Source organism: Stegostoma tigrinum, chromosome 2 (genome assembly GCF_030684315.1).
Source record: "Stegostoma tigrinum isolate sSteTig4 chromosome 2, sSteTig4.hap1, whole genome shotgun sequence".
Classification (NCBI taxonomy): Eukaryota; Metazoa; Chordata; class Chondrichthyes; order Orectolobiformes; family Stegostomatidae; genus Stegostoma; species Stegostoma tigrinum.
The window spans coordinates 84,309,526-84,335,377 of record NC_081355.1 but is presented as its reverse complement, the minus strand read 5'-3'; the positions used below and the strand labels follow the sequence as shown (position 1 = coordinate 84,335,377).

The window sequence follows — 25,852 nt, the reverse complement described above, 5'->3', positions numbered from 1 at the left end:
TCGTAGCAGTCAAAGTGCAGCAATTTTTAGAGAGAATTTTTGTAGAAGATGCACTCATCTTTTTATGATACGAATTGCTGTATTTCAGCAGGCGAACAAAACATTTAAAGGCCCCGAAACCTCTTTGAGGTGGTACGGAGGGAAGGTAAACATAGAAGGCAAGTTGGTTAGTCTCAGGGTGGTAGATGGATGGGTAGAGGTTAGGATAGCAGGTGGGTGGATAAGTTGGTAGGATACCCAGGTTGAGTGCGGGAGTAGGATGACAGGTGATCAGAAAGTGTGGCAGGTCAGGTCATAGGTGGTTTATTTAAGCAAGTCTTTGGAGGATGGAGAGTATCACTGGATGCGGAAATTAATCAGGCCAGGTTGAGGGGCAAAACGCATTAATTTTTCAGTGGGAAAGGAGAAAAAGATAGATACTGAAGCAACCCAGAATTACCCCAAAATGAAGAAGGATAGCTCCACCAAGTAGTTAGAGATAATGGATACCCAAACAGTTAGGTCTGACAAAGCCTGCCACACAAACAACAGGTTTTACAGTACCTCCCAACATGGTTGACGTGACCATACATCAAGAATGTATCTGAACTGACCGCAAGACTCCTACGGCCACTGGGCATCAGAGTGACACACAAATCCACATCAACCCTCTCCGATGAAGGGTCTAGGCCTGAAACATCAGCTTTTGTGTTTCTGAGATGCTGCTGGGCCTGCTGTGTTCATCCAGCTTCACATTTTATTATCTTGGATTCTCCAGCATCTGCAGTTCCCATTATCACTCAACCCTACGCCAACTGCGAACAAGAACCAAAGACCCTTTACTCACAATGGACAGAGCCAAAGTAATATACAAGACTCCATGCAAGGACTGTGACAAACATTACATTGCACAGACAGGAAGGAAACTAGCCACAAGAATACACGAGCACCAACTAGCAACAAAAAGACACGACCAATACGCACTCGTATCCATACACACCGACAAGGAGGCCACCAATTCAGTACGTCAGGATCCTTGGACAAGCCAAACAAAGGCAAGCACCAGAATTCCTAGAGGCCAGCTTCTCCACTGAGAAGGCCATCAATAAACACATAGAATTAGACCCTATATACACACACCACTGCAAAGAAAAACCAAAAATGAGGTAATTAACTCCAACGGACCCCAGAGTTTAAACAACAAGCAGGAAAACACAACACTTCATTGGAAGCTGCATTGATGATGTGACCTAGTAGGATAATGAAACATCTGCAAACTATTGAAACAGCTCAGTGAGTGAACCAACTACAGCAGGATGGTGCTTACCTCGGTCTCACACACTCCCTTTATTACAATCAAACCGCGTCAAACCTGGAAATTTTAATGTGATGCTTACGAAAAACAAACATAGCCCAGGCTTCATAAAAGCACGTTGTTGGTTTGCTGACAATAATTTCAAGGAAATAGGAAATGTTCCCAAAAATTAATTAATTTATATTTAAGGCTCCTGGCCCAGTAAATAGTATTCCTACAAGGCCTGGCTTGCAGTTTCACACTTGTTTTTTCTTGCAAAAACAACACAGATGATGCCGGAATGCTTGCAAACATACCAAACTGTCACTATCTACAGGGCATAGGGGCATGGACCTTTCACAATACGTGGATACTGCTACAATGTGTGATCAGTCCCAGTGAAGACAAAAGGTGGGATCTGCAGCTTATGGATATGCTGAACGGCATGTATCAAATTTGTGGATGACAGTGGGTGTGAGTTTAAGTGAATCCCTTATTTGGACAGTCAATACAAACATGATGGTCTGAATATCCTCCTTTTGTGCTGTAATAATTTTGTGATTATTGCCTAAATTTGGGATCCCCATTAGCTTGCTGGGCTGCATCTACACAGGGAGCTGCCATCAGTAACCCACACTGCAGGGAAATGAATAGGTATCCATAACGCCACGAGAAGAAATCATTGAAAGCAGCTTTATTAATGGTTCTAATTAGCAATAATGTAACATGGCTAATTTTATAGAGAGCCAGCAATAATACTGGTTCAGTTATTTATCTTCCCGAAGCCAATAACCACACTAAGTACAATGCCATCACCACTGTTGACAATTCTAAAATAGACAATTTCAAACCTGTGACTTTCTTGGGCACTGTCGTCTCAAGCAATTCATTTATCCACAATGACGCTAAACATATATCACTTCTGGTTTATCTCAGTTCAATTACACCATGTAAAGAAACAGCCATGCTGCTTTGAATCCCTATAATACAGAAATCATCACTTATACCATTGACCAGAAACTGTTCTGGACTAGTTGTATAAATATTGTGGCTACAAGAGCAGGTCAAAAACTAGAAATCTTGCAAGTACCTTACTTCCTGGCTCCCCCAAGTTTGTCCAGCACCTAAAGTCATGAATATGATGGGATACTACCCCCTTGCCTGATTAAACTCAATTCCAATAACACTCATGAAACTTGACAGTATCCATTTCAAAGCAGCTCACTTGATTGGCACCACATTCACAAACATTCACTCCCTCCACCTTTGATGCTCAATAGCAGCAGTGTGTACCATATACAAGATGCACTGCAAAAAGTCAATACTGTATCTTAGAGAGCACCTTTCAAACGTACAACTATTACCACTTAGAAGGACAATAGCAGCAGTTATATGGAAATCTCACCGCTTTTTATCCTCCAAGCCACTCATCCACCCTGACTTGGAAATATATCATTATTTCTTCAGTGTCATTAATTCAAAATCCTGAAACTCTGTCCCGAACAGTATTGGGGGTGTACCTATATTCAACGGATTACACTGTATATAGGCAGCTCACCAGCTGCTTCTGAAGAGTACCTAGGGATGAGCAATAAGTGCTTGCCCAACCTACAAAGCTCTTATCCTTTGAATGAATAAAAAAAAGAATATTGTAGGTGACTGTAAAATTTCATGTTTTAATGCTAGACAAAACATTACATTGGTGCTAGATGCAGTTCTCAGTAACCTGAATGTATAATCTCATGATGGCAAATTAGTAAGGCACTGAATGAAGAAAAGGTACCATGGTCTAGGCGTAGCTGGAATAGGGCAGCTTTATAAACATTGTGGAAATTCAACTAGCTCTAGCTGATGTGTAATGTATGTCCTATTAGACAGTTATTGAACAGTCAGTGCTTCTAGAAGGTTATCTGCCTGTTTTTCCATAACCTTTTATTAAAGGAAACTGTTTCAAATACAAGTGGTTCCTTTAGACAACCCAATTTTTTTCAGGGATTTTAATAATCTGCCTGTGACCTTCCATATGTTAAAAGTATATCATTGAGAGCTAAGCTTGCCTGCTACTCAGGGAAAACCACTCCTCAGGAGAATTTTGGTACTTCTGCTGCTTGACCACTCATTTTGTACTGTTGCTGCTCGTTCCATTATATAAAGCAAATTTATACTCCTTCCATTCCTTCTGTAAGGCCATTATCGGTCAACTTATAGCACATGTAATATGCTGGTCCAAGATCAGTTCTCCACTACTTTTTCAAGGGAAATTGAGGATGGGCAATAAACGTTGGCTAGCCACTGATACCCACATTCCAGAAGTAATTTAAAAAATTAGAATGTTGGCAGAAGTTTATTTTATCACCTTTATTTTGAATTCTAATGTTCCTTTTTGAAAGTATCTCGGACCAGCATAAATATGTGTATGAAACAAAGTCTGTAAATTCCCAAATCTGAAATGAGCAATAATGGTGAAAACATAAAGTTTTAATGGTTTTGCTTTTGTTTAGCAATGGTGACAGATCACCATATTATAAATTTTGAACGTGGGTGGTGTCAGAAATAGTCAAAAGAAATAAAACTTGTGTTATGAATGCACAAGGGCGTCTGAGATGTAACGTTATTTTGTGGGGTATTTATATAAAAATCAACGTTATTTTATATGGGGGATAATTATTTTATTTTATACATCTGTTACTAAGAAGACATCTAACATAGCAGCAACCAACACAGTGTGGAGCTGGAGGAACACAGCAGGCCAGGCAACATCAGAGGAGTAGGAAAGTCAATGTTTCAGGTCAAGACCCTTCTTCAGAACTTTCTTAGTCCTTGGATGCTGCCTGACCTGCTGTGTTCTCCAGCTCCACACTGTGTTGACTTTGACTCCAGTATCTGCAGTTCTTGGTATCTTTGAGTAACATAGCAACCACTTATGCTACACAAGATTACTTAAACTTCAGAGGGAAATCTGTGCTCATTTATCATCTGACATAATATAAAGACCACTGCAAAATAGAAATATTGCCCACTGCTTTGGAATTTTCCAGATAAGAGAGACATTTTAGTGATTTGTTTTCCTCTGACTGAACTCCATCTCCTTTCATTACGTTGTTGATCTTCTAACAGAACAAAGCTAAGTGACTCACTCTTTATCTATCAAAATTTGCAAATTTGTTGTCTTATAAGAACTCAGAGTACTTGTTCAAAAAATGTTAAGTGTGGCGTCATAATTTCAATTCATGCCAAAGCATTCCATAGCCAGGTTGCATTGAGAATACATCAATGGAAGGGTGTGCGTTGACTGATTTCTCAGGAATTTGTAATGAGGGATCCATCCTGATTAGCTCGAGGGAATGTTAATGTTCTTAAAGTATGAATTAGGATCTCATTGATGCCCATTTCTCACTTTCACAAAGTAGTCTGGCAAATGGATTTTAATCTGCTTTCAGAGCAAACTCTCCACCCCTTCATTTGGGCACCATGCATTTTCCATGCCCTGCAAATCTTCAGCTTGTTCTTTTTGACAGGCTCATGATGTCACTGCTGTACCATTTTTTTGCTGCTGCCATTTTCCTTAAAGTCATCTAGAGAGACTGTCTACCTACATACCAAAAGAAACAGAAAGCTGTTCAGCCTTGCTCAGCTGAGGATAAAGACTTTGTCAGGCTGTCGCTGTGTGCTGACAATGCCACACTGGTATTTCTTCAGTGGAAAACAAACAGACTCTCATATGTGTCAGAGATAGTAGGAACTGCAGATGCTGGAGAATCTGAGATAACAAGGTATAGAGCTGGATGAGTACAGCAGGCCAAGCAGCATCAGAGGAGCAGGAAGGCTGATGTTTCAGGCCTAGGCCCTTCTTCAGAAATTTCCTGCTCCCCTGATGCTGCTTGGCCTGCTGCATTCATCCAGCTCTACACCTTGTTATCTCAGACTGTCTTATGTACACTTTGGTTTGATTAACAGTATTAGGAAGCCAAACATCATGGCTCAGGATGTTGCCAATATCTCGATGTTTCAGCATTGAAAATGTGACACTGGATATTACTGACAGTTTCACCAGGCTACTGCCCATAGTAATTAGTAATCTATCACTATATAGTTCTTCTGGCAGCTCACTGGAGGGCTTTGGTGCAAATAAATTCTGATTTGGAGTCTCAACTGAGGATTTGATGGGGCACGAGTGTCCTTGCTATTGCCTTTCAATAAATCAGCCTAGACTGATGTTGTACAAGCTGACATCATGCAGACCAAAGCTGTGCAATCAAGATCACACAAGGCAAAGTCAACTGCAGAACCTCCAGTGAGACTCAACAGCCATCCTACAACAACTGGGATAGCACTATGTTGAAGCAACAGGGCAGGCAAAGGATCACAAAGCAGGCACAAAAGGAATGCACAAGAACGAATAGTTAACTTCCTTTCGCATAGTTGGTTATGACTTCAGAAAAAGATGTTCATGAAAATACATCTTTTGCACTGTGTCTCAACACCATCTATCCACTTACTCATCCTCTGTCTTCATCAATGGTATAGAAAATAACCTATTTTCCAACATCTTTCAGTTCTGAAGAAATTATACCATGCTCAAAATGATTCTCCAGCATCTGCAGTTCCCATTATCTCTAATCCTGTTTATCTGTCCATAGATGCTGCCAGATCTGTTGGGACTAATGCTTACAGTGTTTTTTCAAGAAAATGGTCCTATGAGTGGCCTTTATTGCAGAATGTGGTAATGCGACATTGTTTAGGATGTGTTGGATAGGTATGTCAATCTCCCCAGCCAGTTAATTTAAGTTTCTGGTCAGTGTTAATCCCTAGGATGTTGATGGTTGTGGATTCAGCATGATAATACAGCTGAATAGCAAGGGGAATTTGTTAGATTCTCCTTTTTCATTAGATTCTTCTTTCTTGGAGAGGGCCCTAACCTGACTTTGTCTATCGTGAATTGGTTACTTGGCACTTAGTTGGCCTTCAGCAACCACAATCATCTTCTTTTGTGCTAGGTATAATTAAAACTATGCTTTTATTCTCCATATGAGTGCTACATCAATTCTAAGGTTTCATTACCTATCTGGATTCCTTCTTGTCATCATGGATGAACTACAGACTCCAATAGGTAAACTTAGAGAAAATATAAGGTATTATGTTTGGCCTCCACATTAATTCTGTACTAACACCATTAACTTCATCCACCTTACTGGGCACTGTCTTGGCTTAGTCTTCACACAAATATTCTATTCTCTCCTAACAGAACTCCCATCTTTCACTCCTGGCAAATTTAAGCTAACCTAAATTTCTGTATCCTATCCCACACCAAATACTGTTAGTCCATCCTTTTTGTTTTATCTATGCTGGTTTCAAAATTCTCAACATCTCAAATTTAATACTCTTATTCTTATCTTTAAATTCTTCCAGAGTCTGCAAATATTGCTTCAATGCTACAACTTCCTCTGTTTTATTCTGGACTCTTGTCCATCCCACACACCTGATCTTTGCCATTAATTTACCAATTACTAATTTACCATTAGTAGCTGTACCTTCAAGTTACTTTAACTCTAAAGTCTGAAGCCCACTCCCTAAGTTCCACAACATTACTCTTTAGCATTAATATGATCCTGAAAAAATGTGGCAGGCTTTTGCTAACTTGCATAATATTCTTTTCTTTGGTTCAATGCTCATTTTTTTCCCAGGAACTTTGGTGAAAAGCATGGGATTTTTGCTCTATCTTAATCATACAAATCTGATTAATTTTGTTTTTGGCTCTATTAAATCCCTGGTCTATTCTTTATTGTTCTTTGGATTATTTTCCACATCTGAGGTCTTCTTGATTTGTTTTCCCTCACCTTTACCCGCAAAGATGTTGCATATTCCATCCTTAATCACAGCTATTGATAATTATGGTTTAACTTCAAATAATATAGAATCACATCTACTTTTGTGATTAAATTGACATTGAAACAACTGATGTAAATACTATCACTGTGGTAGGTTAAACATGACACATTAAATTCCCTATTGTTCAAAATGATTGAGAACAGACAAAATAAATGACATCATTTTGCTTGTCATTATTTAAACTGAGAAGCGTTGCCAACTTAATTTTATTCATACATTTTGTTTTTTTTATTCTCTTGTAAAATGTCCTTGCATCATATTTCATCCTGAGAAATGAGGATTTAAAAATGAGCTTTTGACAGATTTATGTCAATTCTATTGTAAAGGCAACTATTACAGTTCTGAAAATGTGAGCATTCAGTACAGCCAATCTGTAAAAGCAAAACCACACAGACTGAAACAAATGCTACTCGGAGAAGGATAATGCATTGTTTTAAGATAAATGGAAACTTAAAAATCCAATTCCAATCTACAAGATCACAGTCAAACAGTACATTGGTGCCTTCCACCCTTTGCTCCCGCCACTGACCCAAATATTTTGTAGAGATGATTATCAGTACAAAAGCAATGTTACTAAGACTCCTTAACATATGTTCTTGCAACAGTTTCCAACTGCTGGAATTCATAGTGGAACTTTTCTTCTTCATAAAAATGTCTGCATAATCTATATGTGTTACCTCAACTAAACAGTACAATGTAATTTATAATTTTCTGAAAGGAATTTCACCAATGTCTGGAAGAGATAGGTACTTGTTTAAGAGACCTGGGTTGTATATATTTGAGATTGCTCTTCCTCTGCAAGCACAGAATATCATTAAGCAAAAACAAATTAATGAAAAAAAAACAGTATTTTTGGCCTGTTTAGCCCGTGTTTATATTTGGACAAGCCACTGAAATTATGTTTTCTTCACAAGACAAAATCACTCATTATGGCATTTTTCACTTTTTATCAGGGAATAAGTTACAATGAAGTAGGAGTAGGCCTTTCAATCTCTTGAACCTGTTCTGCCATTCAGTGAGATCATGGCTGATGTGTGGCCTAACTCCATATACTTGTCTTTGTGTTTAACAAAAAATTATCTATCTCAGATTCAAAATTAACAACTCTTCTAGCATCTACTGCATTTGTAGAAGGGCAGTTCCAAACATCTACCACCCTTGTGTGTAGAAGGAGTTCCGAACATTTCCCCTGAATGTTGGCCCTAATTCTCCGAATTTGCCACCTCGCCCTACAATTCCTAAGCAGTGGTAATTGCTTATCTTTAAAACCCTGTCTTTTCCTGTGTATACAGCAAACATTTTAGAACTAACACCTTTGGGTCCAAGAGTACCAGTTAATCAAATATTCCAGTTGGACAACAGGACCAGGTAATCAATGGAAAAACACACACTAAGTAATAGAAACCTAATGCACATTGCTGCAAAAATTTTTGTCAGCATAAATTACTTAAATAATAACGCAACTTTACCTTTACCGACAGACAGCCTTCTCGCTCGCAATCTCACCTGACTACTCGATCATCGCAGAAATCAGGATAATACGCTGGAGTTCCAGTGTTTAAGATATATACATTTTGCCGGTTTATCGAGAGTACCGGTTAATTTGCCGGTTAAAACAAACCTTGCTCGATCTTGAAGACTTCAATCAGATTCCCCTTAAACTCCTAAATTGTAGGGGGGGAAAGGCCCCATTTGTATAATTTCTAATTTAGCCCCAGAAGTTCAGGTATCATTCCAGTAAACTGTGTTGTACTTCCTCCAAGGTCAATACGTTCGTCCTCAGGTGTTCTTCCTTATCTGCTCACAGTGCTCCAAATAGCGTCTAATCAGGCCTTTGTATAATTGTAACATAACTTCTACATCCCCACACTCTGATCTTCTCGATATTAAGGTCAGCACGCCATTAGATTTCTTATTTTCTGCACTTGTTCATCACATTTTAAAGTTCCATGCACCTGAATCGCTGAATCTCCTTGGAGATTCATTGTATTTAACTTCATAAACCTCACACTTGCTTACATTGAACTCCATCTGTCACAGTTTTGCCATTCACTTTGTCTATCAATATCACTTTTGTAATTTTACGCTATAATCCACATTGTTTATAATGCCGTTCAACATTATGTCACCAGAAAATTTGAATGTATAACTGTCTATTCTATTAAGCTACATCTGTTAAAATAATTTCATTTTTATTTTAAGTCATTGCATTTGGCTTAGAAGGTTGTGGATTTGATTTAACAGTCAAAAGACTGCACACATCATTATGACTGACCATTCAGTGCAGTACAGCAAAAGTGCAGCACTCATCAAGGTCTGCCTTTTGAATGAAATTTGATATCCTTCATAACCTTCAGATGTGGAAGAGTGCCCTGGCCAAAGTAACAAATCTTTGAATCAACACAGTGAAAATTAAATATTTAGTGATTAATCTCATTTGGACATCTCTATGGGATCTCTATCTCTATGGGATCTTGGCTTCTGCAACATACCTGTTACGTGCTCCATATCTTGTCACAATAACCTGCTTCTAGTAAACATTTGAGATAACGGAAACTGCAGATGCTGTAGAATCTGAGATAACAAAGTGTGGAGCTGGATGAACACAGCAGGCCAAACAGCATCTTGGGAGCACAAAAGCTGACGTTTCGGGCCAAGACCCTTCATCCCCTCTCTGATGAAGGGTCTAGGCCCGAAACGTCAGCTTTTGTGCTCCTGAGATGCTGCTTGGCCTGCTGTGTTCATCCAGCCTCACATTTTATCATCTTGGAATCTCCAGCATCTGCAGTTCCCATTATCTCTGATCAGTAAACATCTGTCTTCTTTATTCATAGAACATAGAACAATACAGCGCAGAACAGGCTCTTTGGCCCTCGATGTTGCGCCGACCTGTGAACTAATCTAAGCCCCTCCCCCCTACACTGTCCCATCATTGTTCGTAATTTTGTAATTCATTGCTCTTCCGTGTTCCCTGTAAACTGTCGTGTCATTGTGATATCTTGAAAGAAGATTGGATTGCAGTTAATTTAGAAAATTGAAGTAATAATTTGTCAGTAATCCATGCATGCATTTGCTGGCATAGGTATATTTAAAATACCGTTGTGAAGAGTACCTTCAGGCTTGTAATTACAGTTGGAGAGATATTAAATGGAATTGACACAATTTAAATGTAAGCATTATTAACAAAGGAATAAAGAACAATTGATGCCTAAATTTGTGATACAGGCATACAGTATAAATATTGAAACTCTAACCAGGGGCTTGTAGAATTGCTGCAAATATTTGCTTTTTATCCTGATAATACCACGTTCATGTGAATACCTACTGTTGTTCAGTCAGATGCTTATGACTGGTTTGTTGCATAACACAACGTATTCTCAACAAAATGAAAACATGAACTCAACCATAACTCTTTCAATATGATTTACAAACTCTTAGAAAGCTGCATGCAATTCTTTTTGCCCTTCTAGAGGAAAGATGTTAAAAATGAGAGGGTGTAGAAAAGATACACAAGGATCTTCCTGGGACTGGAGAGTTTGATTTATCAGGAGAGGCTCAATAGGCTGGGGCTTTTTCCCCTGGCGTGTTGCCGGGTGAGGGTGATCTTATAGAGGTTTATAACATCGAGGAGTGTGGATAGGGTGACTAGCCAAGGTATTTTTTCAAGGGTTGAGGAGTCCAAAACTAGTGGACGTAGGTTTAAGGTGAGAGGAGAATTAAAAAGGAGTTGAAGGGTAACTATTTCACGGAGAGTGGTGTGTGTATGGAATGGGCTGCCAGAGGAAGTGGCGGAGGCTGATACAATTACAACATTGAAAAGGCATCTGGATGTGTATATAAATACGAAGTGTTTAGAGGATTATGGCCAAATGCTGGCAAATAGGACTAGGTCAGATTGGGATGTCTAGTCATCATGGACAAGTTGGTCTGAGGAGTCTGTTTCCATGCTGTTTGAGTATTTCTCTAAGTACTTTATTAGCTCTGTAGCACTGACACTCTGATATAAAAGTTGGCAGGTCAATGCAAATTCTATTAAATTTCTATTAAAGTGCCTTTGGAGGACAGGCAATGTATTGTTTCTCACTTACAATACAATAATTGTATGTACTTAGTAGACTGAAACATATCATAGAAAATACAAAATTGCTACAAAGATATAGAATGTACATGAATAGAGACTAGTACATTTACCATGAATATACTAAAGGCATTGAAACTCAGTATGTGTGTAATACTTTATGTAATTTGTTTTCATGAAATAAGTATTGAAATATTTTAATGCAGAAACTTCACTGTTTTAAGAGTAATCTCATACTTTATGCCAGTCGCTTTGATCTATATACTTGTCAAAACAAACAACTCCATAGATTTATAATGCGTATTTTCTTTCGAACACAGTTGGAAGAAAACAAGCACAGTCTTCATTGACTGAATGGCCTATTTTTAAGGTGAAATATCGTACTTTCAAATGTTGTCAGTGCTTTTTGGGGAGAAGGTTGTGAAAACAACTCTCGAATAATTGTATAAGGGGAAAAAAACACGAAGAAAGAAAATTGCGTTTGATGAAAAATTGAAAGCAAATCGCTGCAAAAAAAAAACTGGAACAGGTTGTCAGCATCAGGTTCCACGGCCGGAACATAAGTCTACTGGCGTCAGGAGCGACTGGAGGATTTCGACGATGAAGGTTGCATGGTGTATTTGATGAGTGGACTGTACTCTGCTCCCCGGATCCGTGCTGCCCTCGCCCTCGCGGCGGTTCTGCCTGCGGTCTCCTCATGTTTGACGCTCGGCCACGCGATGACGTGGGCGCGCGGTACACGGCCGTTGTGTTTCAGTTGGAGCGCGAGCCGCTGCGGGAGTAACGGCTGCGTCGGCGCCAGCGAAAGCGCTCTGGCTCGGAAGCCGGGGCAGGTTCCTACCTCGATCCCGTCCTTGCCCCGCACCCCCATGGCCAGCATGTCCGCAGGCAGCAGTTGCTGTGCCTTAGATTCGTGGGCACCTGTGCCGCTGCGCCTCCGGGCTTCTCTTCCTCCAGCTCTCGGCGTGACAGTGGCCGTGTGAGACTGAGAGAACCCCCCCCCCCCCACTTGCAGCATTTATTTGGAAGGAGGAGGGGGCAACTGTTTTTTTCAGGCATCTTCATCATTCGGCTGGTGCCGACTGTAAACCATGATGAAGACGGAGGCTTCAGGAGAGAGATCGACCCTCCGCAGTGCCTCGCCCCACCGAAACGCTTACCGGACCGAGTTCCAGGCTCTCAAGAGCACCTTCAGTAAAGGCGCCGGCAACGCGGGGGTGGCGGCGGCCGCCCCTGGAGGCGATGGGAAGGCGAGGGAAGGCACCGAGAACCCGCCGCAAGCCCGGGGAAGGAAATACGGCTCCAATGTTAACCGGATCAAGAACATGTTGTTTATGCAGATGGGCATGGGGCCTGGCGAGGACAACGGGTCTTCTGCTCGCAGCAAAGGAGCCCGAGGGACTTCGTCGTCCCCGCACCGGAGAGTGCGACCCCGGGATGTGGCGGACGTCGCAGTCGGCCCCCGGGTCAAGCTGGCCGATCGGACGAGTCGCATCGAAGCCAGTCGTGATGGGCCATCGACCTACTCCAAATTTTCTGAGACACGCAAACTGTTCGAGCAGAGCAGCCGCGAGTCGCTGGCCCTTTCTCACCAGTGCTCCCCCAAACGGGAGCGCAAGGGCTCCCAGGACCAGTTGCTGGACGAGCTGCAAGCGATCGATGGGCCCCGCTCCCATAGGGGTAGCACCGAGTCTCTGGACAGCACCAGCCCCAGGACAGAATCCGTGTCTCCCACTGTCAGCCAGCTCAGTGCCGTCTTCGAAAGCACCGAGCAGCAAAACCCGGCGGCTGGTGAAAGCGGGCTGCACGGCTCCTCGAAAAGCATTGAACGACTGAACGAGGAGCAACCCCCAGACTCGAAAACATCCGTTATTCAAGGTGAATACAAGAATTATTTTGTAAACGAGGATACTGGAGGTTCACCGAAGACACATGAAATACAGCCCAACATTGCCAGCCATGCGACATTTCCATCGGACACCGTCAAAACAGATCCTTCTTGTGACCAGAACAGTGCAATGGACGAAAGGCAAGCTAAATCCGGAGCGCACGTTGGTGTGGACCATCATTGTAATCAGCAAGAACGAGGACCCATTGCAGAAGGTGGTTCTAACTTAGGGAAACACACAAACATTCCTTTGGACGTGAATCAAAGCAGCGTTGCTTCAGATTTTCAGAAAAGCGTTGCGGTTGCAACCGGTACAGCTTCAGGTAAGCGAGGTTCAACAGCAAGCGAAAATTCCTCGGAGGAAAGTACAACTGAACATTCTGGGATTCCAGTCACAAATCGATCAGTTGACAAAACCGGCGGTTTGGAATATCCCAAAACCGAATCTAAAATTCAAAATGTGGAGGGTGAGGGCTGCAGTGTGGAGTCAGGAGATGACGCTGTTTGGGAGCACACTTATGAGGACTCAGAGGAGCAATTGGATAGCGATGAAAATAATTATGACCCAAATGTGGAATGTACAGAAGTAAAAGGATTATCCGATGAAGATAATATTCCAACGAAAAGGAAAGTTAAGTTCAGCACGGCTCCCATAAAAGTAAGTGTTTTGCAATGGCTGAAACATGTTAGGGCATCTTAACAAGACAACGTCCAGAAACTTCCGAAATAACTGTGTTTTAAAATACATTTCATTTATAACTTTGAAAAAAATCTGATGTGCAGTTATTTTGACTAAAAAAGGTCTAAATTAAGTTAGATTTGTCACAACAGATGTGAATACTCCAAAAGATTATTTCTGATGTGGTAATATTGAAATGAGCACTGTCTCAATAAATTGTCTATTTCACAAGTAACAACCGAGAGTAAGGTCGAGCCAGATATTATATTGCATTTATGCTGTAGCATGTTTAAATGGCAAAGCACAGTTTCACAATATGGATAGGATGCAGGAATTCCGACTTTCAATGCTACAGGAAAACGCAGCCCTTCTTCTCAAGTTATGATTTACTTCTGACATGGGTATTTATAACTTTGTTTTTGGCTTTGTAAGACACTCCTTGAAGTGTATTGAATGAAACCACTTGATGTATGGCTAAAATTTTCTTGCAAATCAGGCTGAATGTCTATTTACTCCCACGATCTTTCAAGGGAAACAAAAATGGGCAGTTAAATGCAGGAAATGGGACAATCAGTGTTTGTCACTTGAGCTGTTCAGGCCATACATTCCTGCGTGTGTAACATAGCAACTGTCCTTGCTGCCACAAAAGCAAACTGAAACATGTGTTGACATCAAATTTAAACGCTCTATAATTAGTGTTAGTTCATAAAATGAGAACTCTGGTGGAGCAAAAGGTAATGAACCAAAAAGGAAATCCCAAACAAGCAGGTGAGTAAGTATGCCTGAACTGACCACTATCTTCAAATTCAGGAAATAGCAACATAAATTAAGCACGTGTCTAAAATCTGACCTAGCTCTAACTGTTCACCTGTGCTAAGTTCTTAACTGTCTACTGTTCTAAAAAAAATATTTTGAAAGCTAGTCTTAATGTTTCACATCATATACAAGAACAATGTGTTATATGGACCCTGTAACTCAGATAAATTAAAGACCAAAATAGAAATCAAAATAATCATCCAGCCCTATACTTTGTTATCTTAAATTGCATTAGTATTACAGTTTTCATGAAATGCTTAAAAATGCTTTATAGCCAATTAGATGCTATTTTGTAATGCTGTCACTGTTCCTGTGTTGGAAAAATGGCGGTTAATTCTCACACAGCAATAATCCAAAAACAGCAATATGATAATGACTGCAAAACTTTATTTCAGCCTGCAGCTATATGACTCAGAAATGAAGTGCCTTCCGCTGAACCATAGGCAACAAGCTGAACACAATACACAACACCTTTGGCACCTTTATTATGACCCAGGGACGTCCTAAACGACCTTACAGTGAAGTACCTCAAAACTGTTGTCACTGTTATAATGTTGAAATGCAGCAGTTCTCAGACAGCAAGCACGCACAAACAACATTATGATGATGGCTGCTGAGCCAAAGATGATAAAATGTGTGATCAAATGCTTGGTCAAGTGATAATGGGAACTGCAGATGCTGGAGATTCCAAGATAACAAAGTGTGGAGTTGGATGAACAGAGAGCTGATGAAGAGTCTAGGCCCAAAACGTCAGTTTTTGTGCTCCTGAGATGCTGCTTGGCCTGCTGTGTTCATCCAGCTCCACACTTTGTTTGCTTGGTCAAGTCATGGGTTTGAAGGAGGGCCTTGAAAGTAGGTAGAGAGAGAAGGAGAAATTTGAAGTGTAGGGAACAAATTTTAAACTTTGACCCTTGACAGTTGAAGGTGAGCTCAAATGGCTGAATGAATGAAGGATCATGCAAAAGGTCCAAGTTAAAGAATCATGAGTTATGGGATGGCTGCTAGACTGGAGAATATTGCAGAGATAATGAAGGGAAAACTGTGACAAGAGCTTAATATGAAACCAATAACTTTACATTTGGAGATACTTGTGAGTTGAGGCAGCATGTATTTTGTATAGAGTTTAGGATAAGCAAAGTCAAGAAATCACTTGGAGAACTTAATAGGGGCCCTAACAATAACAACAGTGGGGTGAGGTATACACGAAGAAATAATAGGTACTTAGGGAAGTCTGATTTAATTTCCTCGTAGTTTGAAGCATGAAATTGGCAAAGGTAGCCTGGAAGTTTAGTTTATAGTATCTTTGGAACACTTTTTTAAGAGTAACAAGTTCTAGAGTCAACTGGAGATCAGGCTATCCTAAATCTGACTAGTAAACAGGATTAATTAATAACTTAGGTAAAAGCACCCTGATGTAACAGGGACCGAAACATGATTTTAATTTTGCATGTAGTTTCAGGGACAGCACAGTGGGTCTCAGACCAGAGTTTAATTAAATTTAACTAAGGTTAATAATGAAATCATGAAGACAGCTGGCTAAAATAAACTGAGAAATTTGGTTAATGGAGGGGCTGGTAAAGATGTGGTTTTGGACTTTGAGGAGATGTGTCATAACACTCAACAGATGTGCATTAGAATGAGGATGAAAAGTTAAGGGAAGAACATACCATCAGTTCCTAACTAAGGAAGTTAAAGGTATTTTCAAATCTAAACGAGATGTACAATTCTGTAACAATTAGTATCAAGTCAGAGGATTGGGCAGTTTATTTAAAAAAAACAGCAAATGAAGTCTGAAGAAAGGGAGAAATTAGACCATGAGATAAAGTACTTAAAAAGGAAAATAATAAGTAAAGTGAGTACTGGTCCTCTAGTGTCCAAGTCTGGTTGGGGAATTATTAATGGAGGGATGTAGTTGCATTGGAGGCAGTTTAGAAGCGATTCACCAGATTGATTCCAGAGATGAGGGTTTGTCACATGAAGAGAGAGAGTGAGCAGTTTAGGCCTATGCTCCCTGGAGTTTAGAAGAATGAGAAGACAGCTCATTGAAGTGTATAAGATTAACAAAGTAGATGTAGAAAAGAAACTTCCTTAGGTGGGGCAATGTAGAATGAGAGGTCAAGTTTTAGGATAAAGGATAGTAGATAAAGATAAAAGGTAGAGGGATGAAATGGCCTAGTGGTATTATTGCTGGCCTGTTAATCCAGAGACCCAGATAATATTCTGGGACCCCAGTTCAAATCCTGCCATGGTAAATGGTAAAATTTGAATTCAATAATAAAAAAAACTGGAATTAAGAGTCTGATGATGACCATGAATCCATTGTCAGGAAAAACCTGTCTGGTTCACTAATGCCCTTTGTGAAGGAAATCTGTAATGCTTACATTGTCTGGACTATAGCTTTGTAGAACTTTAGTTAGACCTTTAGTTGGAACTTTAGTTGGAATCTTGCATGCAGTTTTGGTCACCACAGTGCCAGAAGGATGTTAATACTTTTGGAGAGGGCGCCAAAAAGGTTTACCAGGATGTTGCCTGGTATGGAGGACCTTAGCTATGAAGAAAGGTTGGAGAGACTGGGTTTGTTTTCACTGGAATGCGGGAGATTGCAGGGTGACCTGATAGAAGTTTATAAGATTGTGAATTGCATGGATAAAGTGGAAAGTATGAGGCTTTTTCACAGGGTGGAGGAGTCAATTACTAAGGGATACTGGTTCAAGGTGAAGAGGTAGGGGTTTGTAGCTTAGAAGAGATGTGCGATGCAGTTTTTTCTCACAAAGGGTAGTGAGTACCTGGAACTTGCTGCCAGAGGAGGTGGTGGAAGCAGGCACAATACCAACATTCAAGAAGCACTTGGACGAATACAAAAATAGGAACGGAATAGAGCGATACAGATCCTGTAAGGGAAGACAGTTTTAGTATAGGAGGGCTAAATGTGTCAGTGCAGGCCTGGAGGGCTGAAGAGCCTGTTCCTGCGCTGTATTGGTCTTTGTTCCACGTGTGATTCTAGACCCACAGCCAATGTGGTTCACCTTTAACTGCCCTCTGGACAACTAGGTATGGGCAATAAACGCTAGCCTGGCCAGTGATCCCCTCATCCCGTGAATCAATAAACAAAGATTAGAAATTACTTTTCTCAAAGGTTGTGATTGTGTGAAATTCACTACCATGAAATGTGGTGAATGTCAAGACATTGAGTAAATTTACAGAGGAGATTGACAGATTTTTAATTAATAATGGATTGAACAGTTCTGGACAGTGGGCCACAAAGTGGAGTTGAAGTGAGACGAGATCAGCCATGATTGTATTAAATGGTGGATCAGACCTGAGGGGTTGAATGACCTATTCCTCCTCCTAGTTCTTATGAGTTTAAATTAAGGTATGGGTGAAGAATTGAGTACATATTTTGCATTGAGAAACATATTAATATCCTAAAAATAATTAAACATTATTAAGTGACAGATAATGAAGAACTTAATCACTAGGGAAAGGGTATTGAGAATTCTGAGAACTAAAGGCAGACATTAGCAACATAGGACCACGGAACAGGAGTAGGCCATTTGGCCCTTTAAACCTGGTCCACTTCTCAATAAGATCCTGGCTGACTTGGTTGTGGTCTAAGATCCTCTTTCTGTCTGGAACCCATAATCTTTGACTCCCTTGCCTATCAAGAAATCTCTGTAAGAATGATGCAATAACTGTAAAGACCCAGTGTGCACTAGTGAGAACAGAATTCCAGAGCCTAACAACCCTCTGAGAGAAAACATTTCTTTTCACCTTTGTCTCAAAAGGGAGCTCTCTTATTCTTAAACCATGTCTCTAGTTTTAATCTCCAAATATCTAGATCCCTAAAGACCTTATCTATTTCAATAAAATCGCCCTTATTCTTCAGAACTGAACTGGGCGAACGTCTAACCTGTTTAATGTTCCTTCATAAGACGTGTGATCCTTCTCAGAACTGCTTCTAAAACTGTTCTATATTTTATTAAGGTATGAGGACCAAAACTGTCTGCAGGACTGTAGATAGACTCTCACCAAGTCCTGTAAAACTGCAGCAAAATGCCCTACTTTTATATTCCATTCCCTTGCAATAAATGATAATATTTAATTTGCCTTCTCTTTTGATATACCTGCTGAGTAAGTTTTTGTGATTCATGTATCAGGACACTCGGATTGCTCTGTACCACTGTTTCCTGTAGTCTGTCTCTATTTAAATAGTAAACTGCTTTTCTACTATTCCTGTCAAAACGGACAAGTTCATAATTACCCACATTATACTCCATGTGTCAAATGTTTGGCCACTCATTTAACACTTTACAGACTACCTATCTCCACTTTACAACTTACAATGACATCATGATAGGTAGGAAAATAAATTTGAGCCACTGTTCACTTTTTCCTTTCATCCAAGTCATTCACATGTGTTGTTAGTATTTGAGGACCCAACACTTATCCCTATGGCAGTTACAGCAATCATTTTCTTATTAAAAAAAAATAGAAATTGCTACAGAAACTCAACAGGTCTGACAGCATCTATGAAGGAAAGGCAGAGTTAACATTTGGAGTCTGGTGACCCATCTTCAGAAGGATCTGGAGAATGGTCACTAGACTTGAAACATCAATTTGACTGTCAGTCCACAGATGCAGCCATATCTGCTGAGTTTTCTCCAGCAATTTCTGTTTTTGTTTCAGATTGCTGGTGTCTGTAGTTCTTTGTATTATCTATTATCTCTGCTTTCTGCTAATTAACCAATGCTATAACCATGTTACTCCCTATATTGTATAATGTTATTTTGTGTGGTAACCTTTGATGTGGTACTTGTCAAATGCTAGACCTTGTCCTATGGCTGTCAAATCCCAGGGGAGTTGAAAGTTTCTCCTTAATTGTGTAATATACTGCAACATCATTATAACATAAATTGTACAGTTGGGAAGCAGTCACTTGATCTGGGGATTTTTCAAAAAGAAGCAGCAAGGTTACAGATGTCTGAGCAGGTACAGAGAGGGTTTGAAAAAAGCAGCAGTGATCCATAATGTTATACAACAAACAAGACAGAAGATGAGGATGCAGATGATCAGAGTGTACCATGCCAAATGTACAAAAGAGACAGCTTGATAGAAGGATCATATTGATTTTTGATATTCAATGGAAATAGTTTTGTTTATGCTAAGCTTGGATTTTAATTGTATCCCACTTAATGATTATGCCATGTGGGTCTGATTCCCTGCTCCAAAAAGGTGGGACCAGCTATGGATTTATAAATTATTTGGTAATGAGGCTGTTAGGGTGTGGGGGCTGGTGACTCTGTAGACACTCTTGCAAAATAATTTTTGTTTTGCTGCTGTTGAGACAGTGCAAGGACCAAGGATAACTTCTATAACGTAGCAAGATAATAATTGTTAATGAGAATTTCAATAGCAGCAGGTCAATAGCTCCCCAGCAGAGAGCTATTCTTAAACACATGTTGATGTTAGATTTGCTGTGACATTATGATCTGACAGATCTCCATAGTGCTGTTCCATTGTTTGCTGTGCTGTTTATTCCAGCAGATTTATTTGCTGTACTGCTTCCAAATCTGCCTTAGATTGAATCCCTTGGGAAGTTACAAATTTATGTTCACAGGCTTGATTTCATGGCGACTACCATCAGTTGATTTTTGACAATGTTTCATCACTGGAATGTCACCGCTAATAGTGCAATAATTAGTTATAGCAATAACTTGCTTTGGAGAATAGTTAGAATCGTGACAGTACAAAAGGAAATCATTTTGCCCATCTTGTTTGTGTTGTTACTCTGCAGCCGAAAATATATCTAGCAGCCCTGCCCTTTCCTCATGGCCTTGTGTACCCCTTTGCTTCAAATATTTATTCCAGTTTTGTTTAAAATGTGAGGATGTGTTTGGTGATTTTTAAACTAAGTTTAACTATAATGATCTAAGGTATTTTTGTGCATAAACATTCCCCAGTTCACCAATTAAAAACATGCCAGATTTTGTTCGAAAAGCTTGTTTGAAATGTTTTAGCGAGGAGACCAGACTCAGCTGTGTATGATACCTTTGATAAATGTAAGAATGACAACTTAAATTGTACCAGTTCTGGAGTGTGTAGGAATGTTTGAGGTGTGGTGCGTATGGAAATATGCAAAGTCCCAGGAGTGTTCTGATTAATTAAGACAGGTGTTGTTACATATGTTGGTACTCATAGGAATTGTGTGAAATAGTGTATTGCCATATGTCTAAACTACTGAGCCTTTCTGCGAAACAGTTTATTTGATGTCTTCATTCCTCCGACTTTGTAACTTTATGGGTCATGGGAAAGTCTGGTTCCTCTGCAGAGCTTCATAATTGTAATGGTCTTGAGACCTATCTGGTGAGATTTTGCTTTAATGATTTTATTGTCCATCAAATATGATTTACTGAACACATCTTATTTTTATACTTTGTTTTTAATACAGTAGTATCCTTGTATCCTGTTTCTTCCATTCTTGGGATGTCTTGTGTCTTTTACTATGTATAAATTCATTCAAAAATTAACAGTTTTGTAGATTTGAAACATGGGAATGAAGAATAGACATTGTGAGTAGTATTTATAGGTCTAATATGTATGTTTTGTGAACTTTGTGGGTCTATGCTTGTTGTAGTTGCTACCTATTGAAGATGCTTGTGATAATATTAGATTTATATTTCATATTGTTATATTTGGACAGGACCTTGATTTCCAGGATTTTACACAGCTGTCATACTTCTTTTTTGAGAAATTTCTTACAGTTCAGGCAGTTTTGTGATGACTTGGCATATGGTTAGATCTCTTTAAAATAGAGAAATAGTTGCTTAAGTCTTTACTCAGGTGCATGGTGAATGAGAGAAAGCCCCGATATCTGTAGGATTTATATTTTAACTGTGCAGATTTTAAATAATCCTGCCAAACAAATGCACAGGATGGGCAGCAGTGATAAGAATCAGCAGAAGGACACAAGTCTCAAAGTTGTGTTTTTATCCCAGTTTGAGAAGAATGAAATTGTTGGTATTACAATGATGTACACTACTTTTAAATTTCAGGTATACATTTAAACTTTTCCTGAATTTGCGCATAAATCAGCCTGTCATGAAGTTGAAATGACAACTGTTGTAAGAACATAATTTATTCTGCCACAGTTAACATCACTCAATGGCCTCTGCTACTGATTCATCCAAATGAATAGTTACTGAAACCTATGACGCATGTTGCACTCAGTGGTTGCATTAATAAATATATCTTTCTCTTACAATTTTTAGTTGATTTTATTTATTATCTGTCGACTAGGTCTGAATAGTTAATAGGGCATTAATTTATTTCACTTGAGGGGTTTTCAGGCAGCAGTTTTTTGAAGCTGGAATAGAAGATCTGTCTCTTAAGTCTGACAAATACAATGTGATGTTTTTGTGTGTCCGAGGTGGCCGTTTATGTAGCATTTCATATGTCGAAGCTGAAGTTCTGTTTGCGTAAAAGAATGGTAAACTTAATTTTGAGACTAGATGGTCTTAATTTGAATCTGCTGTTGTGTCCACAAATTTTCAGCTGACCTCAGTGAAATCTATAGTTTTTTTTTACAAAATCGTTGACACCGTTTTTAGATTACTTCGAATTAACACTTCTGTTTCACACTCAATCTGTTATCTCAGGTGTTCCCATGTTTCTCCAGGCAAACTATGCATAATAAATTATTATCCATTATTGTGGCCTCAACTTTGAACAAAGATGGCTTAATTTGCTGAAGCAAAGCTTGTAAGCAGGTTCACTTCTGGAATATTTGCGATTTTAAATGGAGGAAAGAAGGGTTTCTTAAATAATTTAGCATAAGATTTGTGCTAAACAGAAAAATTTTATTTGTGCCAAATGTTTTTTTTTGGTTTTATTGTTTTTAATGATATTTATTTGCCTTATTTATTATTTATTTATTTGGATTAAAATAATTATTCTTTTTGCCAGCATCTGTCACCATTGAAAATAATTTGAATGCTGAAGTATGAAAAACTTACACAGTGGTAATGTGCAATTTCTTAGTTAAGTTGAACTTTGTCGTGGTAGAAAGCTTTAAGGTATTTGAAATTTATTTAAATGCTTAGGGTAGTGATGTTTGGATTAAAATTTGATACAAATAGAATTGTATTATAAAAAATTGTATGTGCTTCCTCCGACTCAAATCAGGGAATTAAACATATTGCAGTACATAGTGTTAGCACTGGCTGAAGAGGGGTGTGCTGGCTCTCTTCTTCAACTTCTGTAGTTGGTTGCAAGTAAGATAGATGTTCTTTTTACCTCATGACTTTTCTTCAATTAAAATGTAATTTACTATTTTTGCTGAAACAATAAGCAGCCAATTGCAAAGATTTCTCGAGTGAGAGAGCACTTTTTAAATCTAATAACACCACGAAAGCGATAGAAATATGATGTCAAGTGTACAGCCTCTGTGAGTTCACATATATCACTCACATATTCGTATGCAGGTAGAAGGTTAAAAAGGTTTCGTGTCCACAACAAATGGGGGTACAGTCTAAAGTGCTTAGGTCATAATGTTTTACATGAGACCGTGGTTGTTTAGTTGGTGTTGAGTCTTTTCCAGCCTGTTTCTGTTCTGCAGTCAAAAATCCATGATATGATTCTCTGCTGAAAGTAATTTAAAGAAATAGCAGCTGATTGTATATTACATTTGTTGGAGTTATTTTTGTTTTCCACGTTTCATAATTACTGGTTGTCTTCATTTTCAACATGTGAAAGGTGTCATGATGGCATGTATTAGATCAGCCATGCAAACATACAAACACAGATAATAGGGAATGGTGTAGGCCATTTTCCTTTTGAGCCTAATCGTGACTGATCATCTAACTCAGTACGCTGTTCCTTCTTTCTCACCATTTGCTTTGATTCCTTTAGCCTTAAGGATTATCTAACTTATTCTTGAATCCATTCAATGTTTTGTCTTCAATCATTGTCTGTGACAGAATTTCCCAGGCTCACCACTGTCCAGGTGAAGAAATTTCCCTGTTCATGTTTTCTGGACGAAAGAAGAGTTGACTGTTTTTGATGATAAAATGATAATTTTAGCTCAGCTGTCTTTTGTCTAACCTCAGTTGGTTTCCTGAAACTTAACCACTAGCATGGTCAGGTGATGCCTCGAGTCATTTTAAGTTTATTTGGACCCTTTTTTAAATCATTTGAGTCCATGAAAGTCTTAATTATTAAATTGATCATAGAATTCAAAATTCAGTAAATGGAGATTATATGATTCTGACATTGTTAATTTGAAAGCTTGCACTGTGATTTTATTTCCAAGAACAAAATGTTGACAGGAGCTTATTTGGCACTTGTTAAATTCTGTAAAGACCATCTCCACATCCCTTCAGCCTGAGTTATGTTGTCAACTTGGACCTTGTTCGATTTTATGCCTTTGTTTTGTGCAGGTTTCAATTTGGTTAGCTGATATCAGCAGGCAGTGGTTTCAAGAAGAATATTCTCAGCCAAGTGGAAGTGGGATTTGGTGTGTGAAAGGGGGTAAATTCGTTGAATTTGATGTGGGGTTGGGATCCTTTTTTCTCACTTTTCTAGGCTGGGCTTTGAGTTCTGCAAGGAATCACTTCCTTCCTCCTCTTCCTTAGTAGAAAGTATGTACCTTAGGATGCCAGATCTTGATGTTTGCATTGGTGGGCCATTACTCATTGGACTTCAGGCATCCTGCTGGGAGTGTTGGTTAATCCTAACTGCTTCATGATTGCTGGCTGGCAATGTCTTTTTTAATGGCTGTAGTGCCCCTTCCTGTTGGAGGCTGCCACCCCTGGGGTCCATGGGTCATTATTAGGTAGAGCTGCTCCTCTTGGTTGGCTGCTGGTCTTTCCCTCTTCTGGCTGCAGAATATCCTCGTGGCTGGCATTCTATTATGGCTTTAATTTTGGCTTACAGCTAAAGGAGCAATGCAGGGGTCTGGGTATTGGAGACCCCTGTTGTGGTCAAGATGGATAGCAGCTCCAATCAGCAGTTTGGAGCCTTATACGTCATGGCTGCCTTGTGAGACATCAGACAGCATTGTGGAACAAGTGCATAACTGATGTTAAAACAGGTTTGTGGTGCATAATAAGAATTTGAGTACCAATAGTAACTAAAACAAAACCATGAGAAATGGGGCAACACTAAACTGAGACTTTGTGCAAGTTGGGCCATCTGCAATTTACTTATGTAGCTGTACTGTTAAGTTCTTTATTTGCTGGATCGCTGGCTACTATAATTACAATGAGTCAGGTGGACTTTTCTTACAAAAATGTTTCAGGACGTTGGCAGTAAACACCTGGCCATGGAATCATTAGGTTTTTATTTCGTAGCTTCTTATGTTTGCTAAGATTTTGGGTTAAGAATTCCATTGTGTGATAAAGTCGACTGCAACCAAATTTCGCAGCTGTATGTTTTACAGTCAAGATGACAACATTTAGATTAATTTTTCCAAAGTAAAATACTGCAAATTTTGTAAATGTGAAATCATTAATTCTTGCCAGACCAAACAGTTTCTGAGGATAGGGAAACAGTTAATGAATCAGACCAGTGACTTGTTTTCTACAGAACAACTATTTTCCCAGTTATGCTACTGTGATGAACTATGCATACAGAGATAAGAATTATTGTTTTGATCATTAGTTACTGTGCTAGTTATTTGTATTGTTAATGTAATCATGTATTTAATGCTGTATAACTTGAATTTTCCAAAAATTATTTGCGGCGAAACAAAATGTGTAATGATGATTCTTAGGTTATTATTTTCTCCCCATTGTGTCTGGGGACTTTGGGAGATTTAATGTCTCCTTTTAATAACTGTTGATATGTGGGTTATTGCTTTAGACTTTTTCTTCAACACTTGACTGATTTGAAATATTCATGTCATCATCAGTTATCAGTGGCTTGTCATACACACTTGGAAGACAGCGTATTATTTATGAGCAGATTCAGTTTCAGTTGCAAGGCAACAAATTACTTAATAAGGATTTTCTTGAAAATACTCAATTTGAGATCAAGAGGTTGTTCATGTTTCAATAAAGGTGTGTCCAGAGCTAATAAAATTTTAGGAATCTATCATTTTAATATCACAAATTTTGTTCAGCTGTGCAAGAGACTATATCATAATTTGTATCACAGATTGAAATTCACTAGGCACAACATTTATGTGGCTAGGGACAACTCACCCAGCTTTAAAGTTCATAGTTCATACTTGGA

At 39.2% G+C, this 25,852-nt stretch overlaps 1 protein-coding gene across 8 annotated transcripts in view; it reads left to right on the top strand.

The window, feature by feature from the left end:
• The first annotated feature begins 12,313 nt into the window (after nt 1-12,313).
• The window catches only part of ppp1r9a (protein phosphatase 1, regulatory subunit 9A), a 284,663-nt gene continuing 271,124 nt past the window's right edge, over nt 12,314-25,852 (top strand). For all 8 annotated transcript variants that reach the window (XM_048557978.2, XM_048557949.2, XM_048557927.2 and 5 more), the window contains exon 1: nt 12,314-13,786. In XM_048557978.2, coding sequence (XP_048413935.2) covers nt 12,332-13,786 — 1,455 coding nt within the window. In that variant the 5' untranslated portion in view covers nt 12,314-12,331. The remainder of the gene's footprint in view (nt 13,787-25,852) is intronic.